The following is a 15,497-nucleotide window of genomic DNA, read 5'->3' as shown; positions in this document are numbered from 1 at the left end:
GAGACTTAGACTCCCATACAATAATAATGGGAGACTTTAACACCCCACTGTCAACATTAGACAGATCAACAAGACAGAAAGCTAACAAGGATATCCAGGAATTGAACTCAACTCTGCACCAAGCGGACTTAATAGACATCTACAGAACTCTCCACCCCAAATCAACACAATATACATTCTTCTCAGCACCACATCGCACTTATTCCAAAATTTACCACATAGTTGGAAGTAAAGCACTCCTCAACAAATGTAAAAGAACAGAAATTATAACAAACTGTCTCTCAGACCACAGTGCAATTAAACTAGAACTCAGGACTAAGAAACTCAATCAAAAGTGCTCAACTACATGCAAACTGAACAACCTGCTCCTGAATGACTACTGGGTATATAACGAAATGAAGGCAGACATAAAGATGTTATTTGAAACCAATGAGAACAAAGATACAACATACCAGAATCTCTGCGACACATTTAAAGCAGTGTGTAGAGGGAAATTTATAGCACTAAATGCCCACAAGAGAAAGTAGGAAAGATCTAAAATTGACACCCTAACATCACAATTAAAAGAACTAGAGAAGCAAGAGCAAACGCATTCAAAAGCTAGCAGAAGGCAAGACATAACTAAGATCAGAGCAGAACTGAAGGAGATAGAGACACAAAAAACCCTCCAAAAAAATCAATGAATCCAGACGCTGGTTTTTTGAAAAGATCAACAAAATTGATAGACCGCTAGCAAGACTAATGAAGAAGAAAAGAGAGAAGAATCAAATAGACGCAATAAAAAATCATAAAGGGGATATCACCACTGACCCCACAGAAATACAAACTACCATCAGAGAATACTATAAACACCTCTACGCAAATAAACTAGAAAACCTAGAAGAAATGGATAATTTCCTGGACACTTACACCTTCCAAGACTAAACCAGGAAGAAGTTGAATCCCTGAACATACCAATAGCAGGCTTTGAAATTGAGGCAATAATTAATAGCCTACCAACCAAAAAAAGTCCAGGACCAGACGGATTCACAGCCAAATTCGACCAGAGGTATAAGGAGGAGTTGGTACCATTCCTTCTGAAACTATTCCAATCAATAGAGGGAATCCTCCCTAACTCATTTTATGAGGCCAACATCATCCTGATACCAAAGCCTGACAGAGATACAACAAAAAAAGGGAATTTTAGACCAATATCCCTGATGAACATCGATGCAAAAATCCTCAATAAAATACTGGCAAACTGAATCCAGCAGCACATCAAAAAGCTCATCCACCATGATCAAGTGGGCTTCATCCCTGGGATGCAAGGGTGGTTCAACATACGCAAATCAATAAACGTAATCCAGCATATAAACAGAACCAAAGACAAAAACCACATGATTATCTCAATAGATGCAGAAAAGCCCTTTGACAAAATTCAACAGCCCTTCATGCTAAAAATTCTCAATAAATTTGGTATTGATGGAACGTATCTCAAAATAATAAGAGTTATTTATGAGAAACCCATAGCCAATATCATACTAAATGGGCCAAAAAAGCATTCCCTTTGAAAACTGGCACAAGACAGGGATGCCCTCTCTCACCACTCCTATTCAACATAGTGTTGGAAGTTCTGGCTAGGGCAATCAGGCAAGAGAAAGAAATCAAGGGTATTCAGTTAGGAAAAGAAGAAGTCAAATTGTCCTGTTTGCAGATGACATGATTGTATATTTAGAAAACCCCATTGTCTCAGCCCAAAATCTCCTTAAGCTGATAAGAAACTTCAGCAAAGTCTCAGGATACAAAATTAATGTGCAAAAATCACAAGCATTCTTATACACCAGTAACAGACAAACGGAGAGCCAAATCATGAATGAACTCCCATTCACAATGCTTCAAAGAGAATAAAATACCTAGGAATCCAACTTACAAGGGATGTAAAGGACCTCTTCAAGGAGAACTACAAACCACTGCTCAGTGAAATAAAAGAGGACACAAACAAATGGAAGAACATACCATGCTCATGGATAGGAAGAATCAATATTGTGAAAATGGCCATACTGCCCAAGGTAATTTATGGATTCAATGCCATCCCCATTAAGCTACCAATGACTTTCTTCACAGAATTGGAAAAAACTGCTTTAAAGCTCATATGGAACAAAAAAAGACCCCGCATTGCCAAGAACATCCTAAGACGAAAGAACAAAGCTGGAGGCATCACGCTACCTGACTTCAAACTATACTACAAGGCTACAGTAACCAAAACAGCATGGTACTGGTACCAAAACACAGATATAGACCAATGGAACAGAACAGAGCCCTCAGAAATAATACCATACATCTATAGCCATCTGATCTTTGACAAATCTGACAAAAACAAGAAACGGGGAAAGGATTCCCTATTTAATAAATGGTGCTGGGAAAACTGGCTAGCCATAAGTAGAAAGCTGAAATTGGATCCTTTCCTTACTCCTTATACGAAAATTAATTCAAGATGGATTAGAGACTTAAATGTTAGACCTAAAACCATAAAAACCCTAGAAGAAAACCTAGGTAATACCATTCAGGACATAGGCATGGGCAAGGACTTCATGTCTAAAACACCAAAAGCAACAGCAACAAAAGCCAAAATTGACAAATGAGATCGAATTAAACTAAAGAGCTGCTGCACAGCAAAAGAAACTACCATCAGAGTGAACAGGCAACCTACAGAATGGGAGAAAATTTTTGCAATCTACTCATCTGACAAAGGGCTAATATCCAGAACCTACAAAGAACTCAATCAAATTTACAAGAAACAACCCCATCAAAAAGTGGGCAAAGGATATGAACAGACACTTCTCAAAAGAAGACATTCATACAGCCAACAGACACATGAAAAAATGCTCATCATCACTTGCCATCAGAGAAATGCAAATCAAAACCACAATGAGATACCATCTCACACCAGTTAGAATGGCAATCATAACAGGGGCTGGAGAGGATGTGGAGAAATAGGAACACTTCTACACTGTTGGTGGGACTGTAAACTAGTTCAACCACTGTGGAAAATGTGTGGCAATTCCGCAAGGATCTAGAACTAGAAATACCATTTGACCCAGCCATCCCATTACTGGGGATATACCCAAAGGATTATAAGTCATGCTGCTATAAAGACACATGCACACGTATGTTTATTGCGGCACTATTCACAATAGTAAAGACTTGGAATCAACCCAAATGTCCATCTGTGACAGACTGGATTAAGAAAATGTGGCACATATACACCATGGAATACTATGCAGCCATAAAAAAGGATGAGTTCATGTCCTTTGTAGGGACATGGATGCAGCTGGAAACCATCATTCTCAGCAAACTATAGCAAGAACAGAAAACCAAATACCACATGTTCTCACTCATAGATGGGAACTGAACAATGAGATCACTTGGACACAGGAAGGGGAGCATCACACACCAGGTCCTAATGTGGGGAGAGGGTAGTGGGAAGGGATAGCATTAGGAGATAAACCTAATGTAAATGATGAGTTAATGGGTACAGCACACCAATATGGCACATGTATACATATGTAACAAATCTGCACATTGTGCACATGTACCCTAGAACTTAAAGTATAATAAAATTTTTAAAAATGCAAGTATATAATTTAATCTTTAAATTCACTTTTATAAAATTCCCTCTTACATAAGGCTCACAAAACATAGCAGAAACACTTCAAAATTAGATGAGGCAAAAATTAATACTGCCAATTCAAAGAATTCTGCCAGAGACATATAGCACTGTTTATGAAATGCAACAAATGGCGGAAATAGTGAATTTTTGACATTTTCACTTTCTACTTTCAAAAGGAAGCAAAATTAAGCCAAACTCACAAGTCTATTTGCCTGCATAAAAATTAAAAACTAAGTATTTCCTCAGCCAACATGCTTAACAATTGCTAAGTAATGTTTGACCAGAAACAGATAGGTAAGAAAAATAAAGACTTTATATTACAGAGTACAAGAGTACAAATGTGTTTGTACTTACAGATATTGCTGGGGAGAGTGTTATATTCCCTATAGATACTTTTAATTCATCCAAAGAAGCCATTGTGTGATGTGAGTTATTTGGATGCATAGGCTTAATTTCTATCCGATACTTCTTTGGTTCTTCATCTTCAGAGTCGGAATCACTAGATGAGTAGAAATGGTTCTCTTTGGTATGTGAGTTTCAGTTAAAGAATTGTTTTTAAACTACCTTAGGCATATAACCAGTGTTTCACACATCTATTTTTAAAAAAGAATGAAACCTTTAAGAGTAAAACAGACTTTAGGCCGGGCGTGATGGCTCACACCTGTAATTCCAGCACTTTGGGAGGCTGAGGCAGGCGGATCACAAGGTCAGGAGTTCGAGGCCATCTTGGCTAACAAGTAGAAACCTTGTCTCTACTAAAAATACAAAAAATTAGCTGGGCATGGTGGCACGCACCTGTAGTCCCAGATACTCAGGAGGCTGAGGCATGGAGAATCACTTTCACCCAGGAGTAAGAGGTTTAAGTGAGCCAAGATCTCACCACTGCACTCCTGCCTGGGAGACAGAGTGAGACTTCGTCTCAAAAAAAAAAAACAAAAAAACACAAGAGTAAAACAGACTTTAACAGAAATAAGATTACTAACTTTTATTAGTATGTCAAGGCTGGGCATGGTGGCTCACATCTGTAATCCCAGCACCTTGGGAGGCCAAGGCAGGTGGTTCACTTGAGGTCAGGAGTTCGAGACCAGCCTAGCCAATATAGTGAAACTCTGTCTCTACTAAAAATACAAAAACTGGCCAGACATGGTACGCACACTTGTAATCCCAGCTACTTGGGGGGCTGAGGCAGAAGAATCGCTGAAACCTGGGAGGCAGAGGCTACAGTGAGCCAAGATTGTGCCACTGCACTCCTGCCCGGGCAACAGAGCAACACTCTGTCTCAAAAAAACAAACAAACAAACAAACAAAAAAACAATACGTCAAATGACAAATAAGGAATCACATTTTATAATTAATAAAAAATTGGAAGAGGCTTTAAGTAATATATGATTTTCTTATAACTGCCTCCTTATATGCCAACATAATCCATAAGAATACCCAGATGATGAAAGGATATCATTCTGATTTGTTTCTGGTTTAATACTGTAGCCTTCTTCATCTACATCAGGAATGTTCTAAGGGAAAAAGAAAAAAAAATTATGACAACTCCAACGTACAAAATTATTAGAGATTATCAAAGTAACCTCAAGTATTACTAAGGAACCAAACCACTTCTCAGATATCAACAGGTTAACGAGATGATTAACACTGAAGAAAAATTACATCCTTTTAGTTAATTAGCTTCAAATCACACTCCATGCTTTGGATATCTGAAAGAGGGAAAATCTGCAAAATGAAACAGGAGAGACACAACTCATAATTTCAGGGCAAGAAATCACCGAGGTGGAGACCAATTCAGATTGCTCAAAATCTACAGTTTCTGCTATAAATGAGGAAGAATACGTTAGTTTAAAAACTACATGTGATTTGAAAGCTATTATCAAGTTAAATATTCTTTTTGCTATAAGCTCTATGGAAATATAAGATCTAGCACCTCTTTACACAGTTTAAAGTTTGGGTGAACTAGCGAAACTATCTAAGACAAACCATCAATGTCTGCCAACATGCCAGAGAGTGACAACCAGACACCATGTGTCTCATGAGAGAGGCAGGCCTGACAAAATAAAACAAGACCAAAAAAACCCTGAACCTGGATCTGATCAAGCCTCTAGATCCAAATGCCAATTTAAATAATATAAAGAAGTAAAACATAATACAGTATGGCAACATAATCAGCAAAATCCAGACTAAAGGAAACTATAAAACAAACCACCTAGTCTTGCCAATAAAAACACAGAAAGCAGACTGGGTGCAGTGGCTCACGCCGGTAATCCCAGCACTTTGGGAGGCCAAAGCAGGCGGATCATGAGGTCAAGAGATCAAGACCATCCTGGCCAACATGCTGAAACTCCGTCTCTACTAAAAATACAAAAGTTAGCTGGGCATGGTGGCGCGTGCTTGTAATCCCAGTTACTCTGGAGGCTGAGGCTGGAGAATGGCTTGAACCCAGGAGGTGGAGGTTGCAGTGAGTCAAGATCATGCCACTACACTCCAGCCTGGTGACAGAGTGAGACTCCGTCTCAAAAAAAACAAAAACAAAAACAAAAAAACCAGAAAGCTAAACAGAGAGGGAGGGAGGGAAGGGGAACCTATAGATCAAGAGAGACTTAAGACATATCAACAAATTCAAACAAAGCATAATAAAACAGACATCAAAGATGATAAATATAAATACTGAATGGTTATTTGAAAATACTAAGGAGTTGTAAATTATTTCTAGATGTGATGATATTGTGATTATGTTTTATAGATAAATATAATGTAAACTCAGATGAAATTATATTATTCTAGAATTTGGGCAGAAGAAATGGATGGGCAGGATTGGCTAGGGCAAGCTGTTGTTGGGGCTGACTGATAAGAGCCCCAACATGAGAACCTATGATGGTATTTTTTATAAATAAATATATATATATACACACACACACACACACACACTCTCACACATATTTGTTTAGAATTCTTCAAAATAAAAAAATAAAAATAATCTAGCTGGGAATATTAAAAACAGCAGAAGTAGCCTAAATATTATAACTCAGAAATTAGTTTTAATACATTTTAACAGCTTCAAGAACAGTTTTCTGGTCACATTATAAAATTCCCATAAGTTGGAAGAACACTGCAAACAAGGAGAAATAACATATACAAAGACACAGAAAAATAAACATTCAGTTCAGGGGCTCAGAAAAAGTTTTTTTTCAAGTTGAAGAAAACTGGGCATGCCTAAAAGCAGAAGAGGAGCCAATAAATACTACAGATATCAGATATGTGAGATAAAATGAGAGCAAGGTACTCTAAGAGTCAAGAAAAAACAGGATAAGACAAAGAGGCCCTTCCCTGTTCCTCAAGGACTAGGAAAAATTAAAAGTAAGAAAATGGGTATTTGGGTAGGAATGCCAGCAGCTTTGTAGAAAACCAATTTTTCATTCAAATCCTCAAAGTAAAGAAATAAAAAGCTAAGACTATTTGTATCTTGGGGTGTGCCGTGGTGAAGCGAAAGGACTGAGAGTGTAAATGAATGAAAATATAAACCATAAGCAAAAAACAAACAAAATGAGAAATAAAAGACTACCAAGAAAATTAAAACTACATTAAGATACCAAATTCAAAAGCTTGAAAATATACTCTGTTGGTGAAGTTGCAGGGGAAATGCATATTCGTACTTTGTGGGTATTAATACAAATTGGCACAACCCCTATAGAGAAAAATTCGGCAATGTGTAACAAAACTCCATATACATTCACTCTTTTACCCAGGAATCCCATTTCTAGAAATTCACCGTGAAGATACAGCTCCAACTATTTAAAAATACATATGCACAAGGTTATTCATTAAAGATTATTTATAACCTGTAATTATTAGAAATTACCTAAATGTTCAAGCACAGCTGAATAAACTATGGTACATACACAAAATGGGTAGAGACATCCCTCCATATCAGCAGGTTCGGTTTCAGTATTTGCACGTATTCAACCAACCGCAGATTGAAAATATTTTTATTTTATTTAGTTAGTTAGTTTTTTGAGATGGAGACTTGCTCTGTCACCCAGGCTGGAGTGCAGTGGCCCAATCTCAACTCATTGCAACCTCCATCTCCTGGGTTCAAGTGATTCTCCTGCCTCAGCCTCCCTAATAGCTGGGATTACAGGCACGCACCACCACACCCAGATAATTTTTGTATTTTTAATAGACACAGGGTGTCGCTATATTGGCCAGGCTGGTCTTGAACTCCTGGCCTTAGGTGATCCGCCCACCTCAGCCTCCTAAAGTGTTGGGATTATAGGCGTGACCCACTGTGCCCGGCAAAAATATTTTTAAAAAATAAAAAATAAGCTGGTTGTGGTAGCTCATGTCTGTAACCCCAGTTCTTCAGGAGGCTGAGGCAGGAAGACTGCTTGAGCCCAGGAGTTCGAGACCAGCAAATAGAATGGGCAATATAGTCAGACCTCATCTCTACAAAAAATTAAAACATCAGCTGAGCAGGGAGGCAAGCACCTGTAGCCCAGCTATTAGGGAGCTGAGGTGGGAGGATCGCTTAAGCCTGGGAAGTAGAGGTTGCAGTGAGCCCCGATGGTGCCACTGCACTGCAGCCTAGGCAACAGAGCAAGACTCTGTCTCAAAATAAATAAATAAATAAATAAATAAACAAAAATAAAAATACACAAAACATGAATCTTTAAAAAACACAGTAAAACAACTATTTACAACATCCATTTACATTGTATTAGGTATTATAAGTAATCTAGAGATGATTTAAAGTATGACTTAAAGGATGCTGTGTAGGTTATATGTAAATACTATGAGAGTTTATATAAGGGACTTGAGCATTCAGTGATTCTGGCATCCTCAGGGAGTTCTAGAACCAATCCTGCAAGGACACTGAGGAACAACTATACTAGGCAGCTGTTAAAAAGAAAAAAAAAAAAAAGGAGAAAAGTTCATATGAACTAATATGGAGTGATTACCAGGAAATACTGCTAATTTTTAAAAAGCCAAGTAGTAAAGAACATATATAGTATTATAACTTTTAAGTAAGAAGAGCAAATAAGAACACAAACATGTATCTGCTTATCGTCAATTAAAAAAAAAAACTACAGAAAGGATAATTAGAACACAATAAAGTTGGTTACCTACAAGGAAGGGCACAGGAAAGAGGAACACTTCTCTGAATATGCTTTTGTGGTTAAAGGAATATTTGAAATTTTGGGGCAATATATACTTAAGTATTTAGAGACAAAGGGCCAGAATATATTTAATTTGTGCTCAAATGGATCAGAAAAAACATTATACACATATAAACACATGCACAAATATAGAGAGAATGCAAATATGACAAAAATAAAGGGCATACAAGTGTTCTTCATATGATTTCATTCTTGCAATTTTGTAAGTTAGAAATTATTTCCAAATTAAAAAAAAAAAATTAATGGAAAGAAAAGGCTGCCAAGGAATTGCAGCAAAAATCCTTTTACTGGTAAGGTATTCTATTCTTCTAATCGCTTTCTAAAGCTCAGCAAGAAAGATAAGAAGAACTGTGAAGGCAGGCACAACCCAAGGTTAGGGAGAACTAAGTGCGGCATTTATGTGACTATCACTTCCAGACTAATCAAACAGTCTACCGTAGTTAGCAGTCAGTTAACAGATGGAATTAAAAACCAGAAATAAAAAATCTAATGTAGGGTGAAGAGCAGATTCTACAGATAAAAAGATGACAAAGGCCGTGTTTTTAACACTGAAAGTAGAACACTTTCTCTTTCTACTGCTTGCTAATATGCAAACATCACTTTAAAATACTTTAAAAATAAGGAAACTTTGCTAATTGTGAATCTTTTAGAAATCAGAATGAAAGGTTTTTTCAAAATACTTTGTCCCCATTCCAAGTACCCTAGAAACACACCAGGTATTTAGTCTCCTGGAGGTTCTATCTCAAATTTAACAATGGACTACTTTAAATTTGTTTAGAATACACTATTTGTTTAGAATACACTATATAGCACAATGTAATAATTTAATAACACCAAGCTGTTTTCTATATGGCTGAGTAAGCAGCTTTTGGACCAACCTCCTGCAGATTACGATAAATTCTAATCAAAACACATCAACAGGCCAGGCATGGTGGCTCAGGCCTATAACCCCAGCATTTTGGGGGGTCAAAACAGGAGGATCACTTGAGGCCAAGAGTTCAAGACCAACCTGCTCAATATAGCTAGACCTTGTCTCTACTCAAAAATTTAAAAATTAGCTGGGTGTGGTGGCACATGCCTATATTCCTAGCTACTTGGAAGGCTGAAGCAGGAAGGATCACTTGAGTCAAGGAGTTCGAGGCTGTGGTAAGCTAGGATTGTGCTACTGCACTCCAGCCTGAGCCACAGATCAAGAACCTAGCGCTATTAAAAACAAAACAAAACAAAAAACACCATAAACAACTATCTGGAGGTAATGGAAAATGACCTAGAGCCCCCACTAAAATAGCTCTACAAAGTGAATCAATGAAAAACTCTATAAAGTCAAAATGTAATTCTAAAAAAAGGTTCAAATAATCTACACAAAGGCAAGAAAAAAGCAAAGTAAAACAAAAAACAGAGGAACAAACAGAAAACAAAAATAAAATGGCAATCTTAAAATCTGACAATATCATTACATATAAATGGTCTAAACATAGCAATTAAAAGGCAGAGATTGGCAGAATGGATTTTTAAAAACATAATCCATCTATCTGCTGTCTACAAGAAACTTCAAATATAACAATACAGTTAGGCTGAAAGAAAAAGGATGGAAACAATTATACCAGGCAAACATGAATAATAACAAAGGGTAAAAGAGGATGTCTTAATATTAGATAAGGTAGATTTCATAAAGAAAATTATCAGGGTCAGAGAGGAACATTATGTCCACACAAAAACCTGTAAACAGTTGTTCATAGTAACTTTAATCGCCAAGAATTGAAAAACAACTAAAATGTCCTACAATGGATAAGTGGTTAAACAAACTTTAGTACATCCAAAACAAGGACTACTACTCAGCAACAAAAGATAAACTATTCATATGTACCACAACCTGGATAAATCCCCAAAGAACTGTGCTGAGTGGAAAAAAGCCAACCTCAAAAGCATACATATTGTATGATTTCACTTACAGAACAATCTTGAATTGACAAAATTATAGGAATGAAGAAAAGGTTAGTGGCTGCCAGAGGTTAAGGAAGGTGTAAGGAAAAGTGGCTGTAAAAGGGCAACCAACATGAGAGATTGTTGTGGTACTGAAAATGTCCTGTTTTGACTGAATTAGTGTCAATATTCCAGTTGTGATACTACATGACAGTTTCGTAAAATGTTAGTGTCGGGGCCGGGCGCGGTGGCTCAAGCCTGTAATCCCAGCACTTTGGGAGGCCAAGACGGGCGGATCACGAGGTCAGGAGATCGAGACCATCCTGGCTAACACGGTGAAACCCCGTCTCTACTAAAAAATACAAAAAACTAGCCGGGTGTGGTGGCGGGCGCCTGTAGTCCCAGCTACTCGGGAGGCTGAGGCAGGAGAATGGCGTGAACCCGGGAGGCGGAGCTTGTAGTGAGCTGAGATCTGGCCACTGCACTCCAGGCTGGGTGACAGAGCGAGACTCCGCCTCAGGAAAAAAAAAAAAAAAAAAAAAAAAAAATGTTAGTGTTGGGAGGAAGGGGTAACAAGTACACAGTACTGTTATGTATACCATCTTTGCAACCTTCCATGCATCTTTATTTCAAAATAAAAAGTTTTTCTTAAAAGCAGTGATTCTCAGTGTACTATCTTTTTACTGCTAGAACTATTCATAGAAACCTGATATTAATAAAAGCTTACACATTACCTGTGTTCACCTTTACCCATTCAATCCATGATTTCTATATTAGGGCCTATACAGCTGGAGTGAAGCCCTAGGTCAAAAGCAGTATGAACAAGAATAGAACAGGCAACTTCACCCATCAATCTTAAAGACAGTTGTTTACTCTGGCTAAAGTGGTGGTGGCAATGTAAAATATATATACCAGAATGGAGCTCAAGAAACAAGAGTAAATGAAATGTTTCTTAATTTCTGTTTGGAATGGGGACATAGGCCAAAACCAAAAAAAAGAAAAAAAAGAAAAAAAGAGCAATTATACTTCCTTGGCTAACTTTCAAAACATGCAATTGCTAAAAATAATTTTTTTAATTACACGGACCTTTAAAGAAAGGAATAAGAAATGAACAATAATTTCCCTACTAGGACAGTTTATTGATGTTTTAAAAAATAATTAGTAAGAGGAAGCCATGAATAGGCCATAAGTTATTATTTACAAGCTACAAATAAAAGAAAATAACAAGCCTGGACAACACAGTGAGACACCGCCTCTACCAAAAACGAAAAAACATAGCCAGGCATGGTGGTATATGCCTGTGTTCCCAGCTACTCAGGAGGCTGGAATGGGAGGAACACTTGAGCCTGGGAGGTCAAGGCTGTAGTGAGCTACGATAGTGCCACTGAACTCCAGCCTGGGTGACTGTATTTGTCTGTTCTCACATTGCTATCAAGAACTATCTGAGACTGGGTAATTTATAAAGAGGTTTAATTGGTTCACAGTTCCACAAGCTGTACAGGAAGCATGGCTAGGGAGGCCTCAGGAAACTTAAAATCATGGCGGAAGGCAAAGAGGAAGGAGGCACGTCTTACATGGCCAGAGTAGGAGAAAGAGAGTGAAGAGGGAGGTAATACACACTTTCAAACAACCGGATCTGGTGAGAACTCACTCACTGTCACGAGAACAGCGAGGTGGAGATCCATCCCCTGACCCAATTGCCTCCCACCAATCCCCTCCTCCAACACTGGGGATTACAATTTGACAACAGATTTGGGCAGGGACCCAAATCCAAGTAACATCAGCCACAGAGCAAGACCCCATCTCAAAATAAAATAAGTAAAAAGAGTCTCCTTTCTCTACTGACCATTGCAATTCTTGGCCCCAATGGTATCCACAATTAAAGTGTCTTGTAACTCATTCTTCTAAAATAAAGATAACACATATATCCACATATTTATATTCTATTTTTAAAACAGCAATCACTTAAAAGATCATACTTGTTTTTATTTAGTAAGTTCTTTCCATATCAGCAGATACAGATCAACTTAACTCTTTATAATATCTATTACCCCACCAATTTATTTAACCAGTTCCCATTTTGATGGATTCTTTGGTGTTTCCAGTTTTTTGCTAATACAAACAATGTTGAAATAAATATCTATCTCTCTCTCACTTTCTATGTATGCATGAATCTTAAGTGTGTGTGTGTGTATATACATATATACTTTATATATGTGTGTATATGTATACACACATACACACACCAATACAATGTGTGTGTGTAAAGTTTTGTTACTATAACTGTAACAGTAAATTCCTAGCAGGGAGATAGCATGGTCAAAAATGAACTCACACTTCTTATTTGGGGCAATACTGCCAAACTATCCACAAGATGGACAGTGTCAATTTACATTCCTACCAATAGTATGAGCGTATCAAAACCTTTGCTGGCCAGAACAGTGGTTCACACCTGTAATCCCAGCACTTTGGGAGACTGAAGCAGGAAAATGGCTTGAAGCCAGGAGTTCAAGACCAGTCTAGGCAACACATCCCCAACTCTACCAAAAAAAAAGTTTAAGAAATTAGCTGGGCATGGTGACATGTGCCTACAGTCCCAGCCACATGGGAGGCTGAGGCAAGAATATCGCTTGAGCCCAGGAGTTCAAGGTTACAGTGAGCTGTGATCACACAACTGCACTCAAGCCTAAGCAACAGAGTGAGACTTTGTTTCTAAATTAAAAAACAAAAAATTAAATTAAAAAGAAATTTCCCAATATGATTAGACACTATAGTAAATTCATTCTAATTTGCACCAGAAGAACACCACTATTTTGAGCAATATTTATTACGGTTATCACCACTTTTATTTCTTTTTATGAAAATTGAGCATTTTTATCCTATCCCCTTTTCCTACTAGGCACCCACTTACTTTTTGTACTGATTTGCATATAAACTTTATAAATGAAAGCAATTAGCCCGTCACATGTCTTGCAAAGATGCTCTGCCAGTTTGTCTCTGATGATTCAGATCCTTTTATATTTTTTCTAGTTTTATATATTTTTCATTTCTACACAGTCAAATTTATCAATTGCTTCTTATCCAGTATTAGAATTTTGTATTCTCTTTTGTATTCTGGATAAGTACTAAGTAAAGTTCAAAACTGGATAATATTATCATTATAAAATAGTATTAATTAGTTACTGAATTAAAAATGTTTTATTTAAAGGGAATATATATAAACTAAAACACGAAGTATTAAATTTGCATTTAATTTTACAATCATCATTTTAATGCTACAAATAATTCAGAAATAAAATGCATAAAAATAATGCAGAAATAAAATGAGTACTAAAGTTATTGCCAAACACATCTGCTGCTTTTCATTAATTAGTTAACCAAGGGTATCAAACAAAGTAACCAAGTGGTAAGGTAAACGTTATAACTCCAAAAATACACTGATGATTTGAACCCCATAACTCATTATGTCTATTTCTTATTTTTCATATAAATTTGTTAAATCATAATTGTATTTTAAAGCCAAAATATAAAACAAAATACTAATTTATCTTAGTTAAGTAACATAAAATACAGTGTTTCACAAAATATTTTTAGTTATTTTGGTACACTATGATGCTGTAAAAGATCAAAATGTTTTTGGATCAAAGGAAACAATAGTTATGCAGGCAGGAACAATAAGCAAAGGACAGAGATTGAAAATCCTATACTTATCAACATGAACGGTATCTAATGAACAGTTTGAAAAATATGCCCATCTATACACTACTTAACAACATTTGGTAAATCTACTCTTTCACTGTAATCACAGGGAGCTCCATTTGATGTCTTCTTTAATTACACATAAAGAAATACATTTAATCAAGAAATATAAGCAACCCTTCTTTAAAATAAAACAAAAAGCACAGAAAAGTACTGACCATGGTTCTTGTTGCTGTTATTTCTAAAATGACAAGCTCTCAAATGAAACTCAAATGCATGCACAATGTTGTATTTTAATAGATCTAAGAATACATTAGTAAGAACACGACATTTTAAAATAAAGTATACAGATTTGATTTCTGGCATGTTTCCCAAGAAAAAGCAGTATGATATGGCACCACTCGAATTTTAAAAGTGAAATGTCCCACTTTTCAAAGGTGGTTAGAAATACTTTCTATTTAACAGGAAAGCATCTAGTAATGTAAATCCAAAAATACATCTGTAAAATAATTTTAATAGTGAATTTACAATATGATGGCATTTTTCTTTGAAAGACTGGTAACAACTCAACTCAAATACGTTAGGTTTGTCCTAATGAAAATAACTAATTTAAATTGTTTATATCAAAGTTAAATCTACTTACCAGTGAATCTGCATCAGGGCATTCACTATTAAAACAAAATATCAGAAATATTCAATAATTAGAATTGTCTGCTAATTATGCTTGTTTAAAGTCTTTACTTTGGTACTTAAAACATAGCTTTTATTTAAACTCTACAAAAAATATTTAGAGAAATGAAACCACGAAGATTAAAACAAACCAAATCATTTTAAAATTCAAAAAAGGCATTCTTATACCCATACCATCTGACAAAATAAAAAACAAATACCTTACAAGTATTCCTTTTTTCTATCAGCTTACATTATGCTTTAAGAGCTTATAAGTATTCTAAAACCTATTTTCAAAAGTAATTCTTTTCCATGAATATACTCACACATCATTGACTTTTAAAAAAAAGTCAATATTAAGTGGCAAGTAGTCTGAA

At 36.4% G+C, this 15,497-nt stretch overlaps 1 protein-coding gene across 1 annotated transcript in view; it reads right to left on the bottom strand.

Annotated features, from left to right (window-relative positions):
- FCHO2 (FCH and mu domain containing endocytic adaptor 2) overlaps positions 1 to 15,497 on the bottom strand; it is a 136,744-nt gene that overhangs the window by 40,466 nt on the left and 80,781 nt on the right. The window contains exons 11-13 of the mRNA XM_033179844.1: positions 15,095 to 15,119; positions 5,106 to 5,163; positions 4,004 to 4,179 (exon numbers count right to left, since the gene is read on the bottom strand). Of these exons, the coding sequence (XP_033035735.1) occupies positions 4,004 to 4,179; positions 5,106 to 5,163; positions 15,095 to 15,119 (259 nt within the window). The remainder of the gene's footprint in view (positions 1 to 4,003; positions 4,180 to 5,105; positions 5,164 to 15,094; positions 15,120 to 15,497) is intronic.

Source organism: Trachypithecus francoisi, unplaced genomic scaffold (genome assembly GCF_009764315.1).
Source record: "Trachypithecus francoisi isolate TF-2019V2 unplaced genomic scaffold, Tfra_2.0 Lachesis_group2, whole genome shotgun sequence".
In the NCBI taxonomy this organism is placed as follows: Eukaryota; Metazoa; Chordata; class Mammalia; order Primates; family Cercopithecidae; genus Trachypithecus; species Trachypithecus francoisi.
Note: the sequence above shows the minus strand (reverse complement) of the source record. Positions and strands in the feature narration are given on the sequence as shown.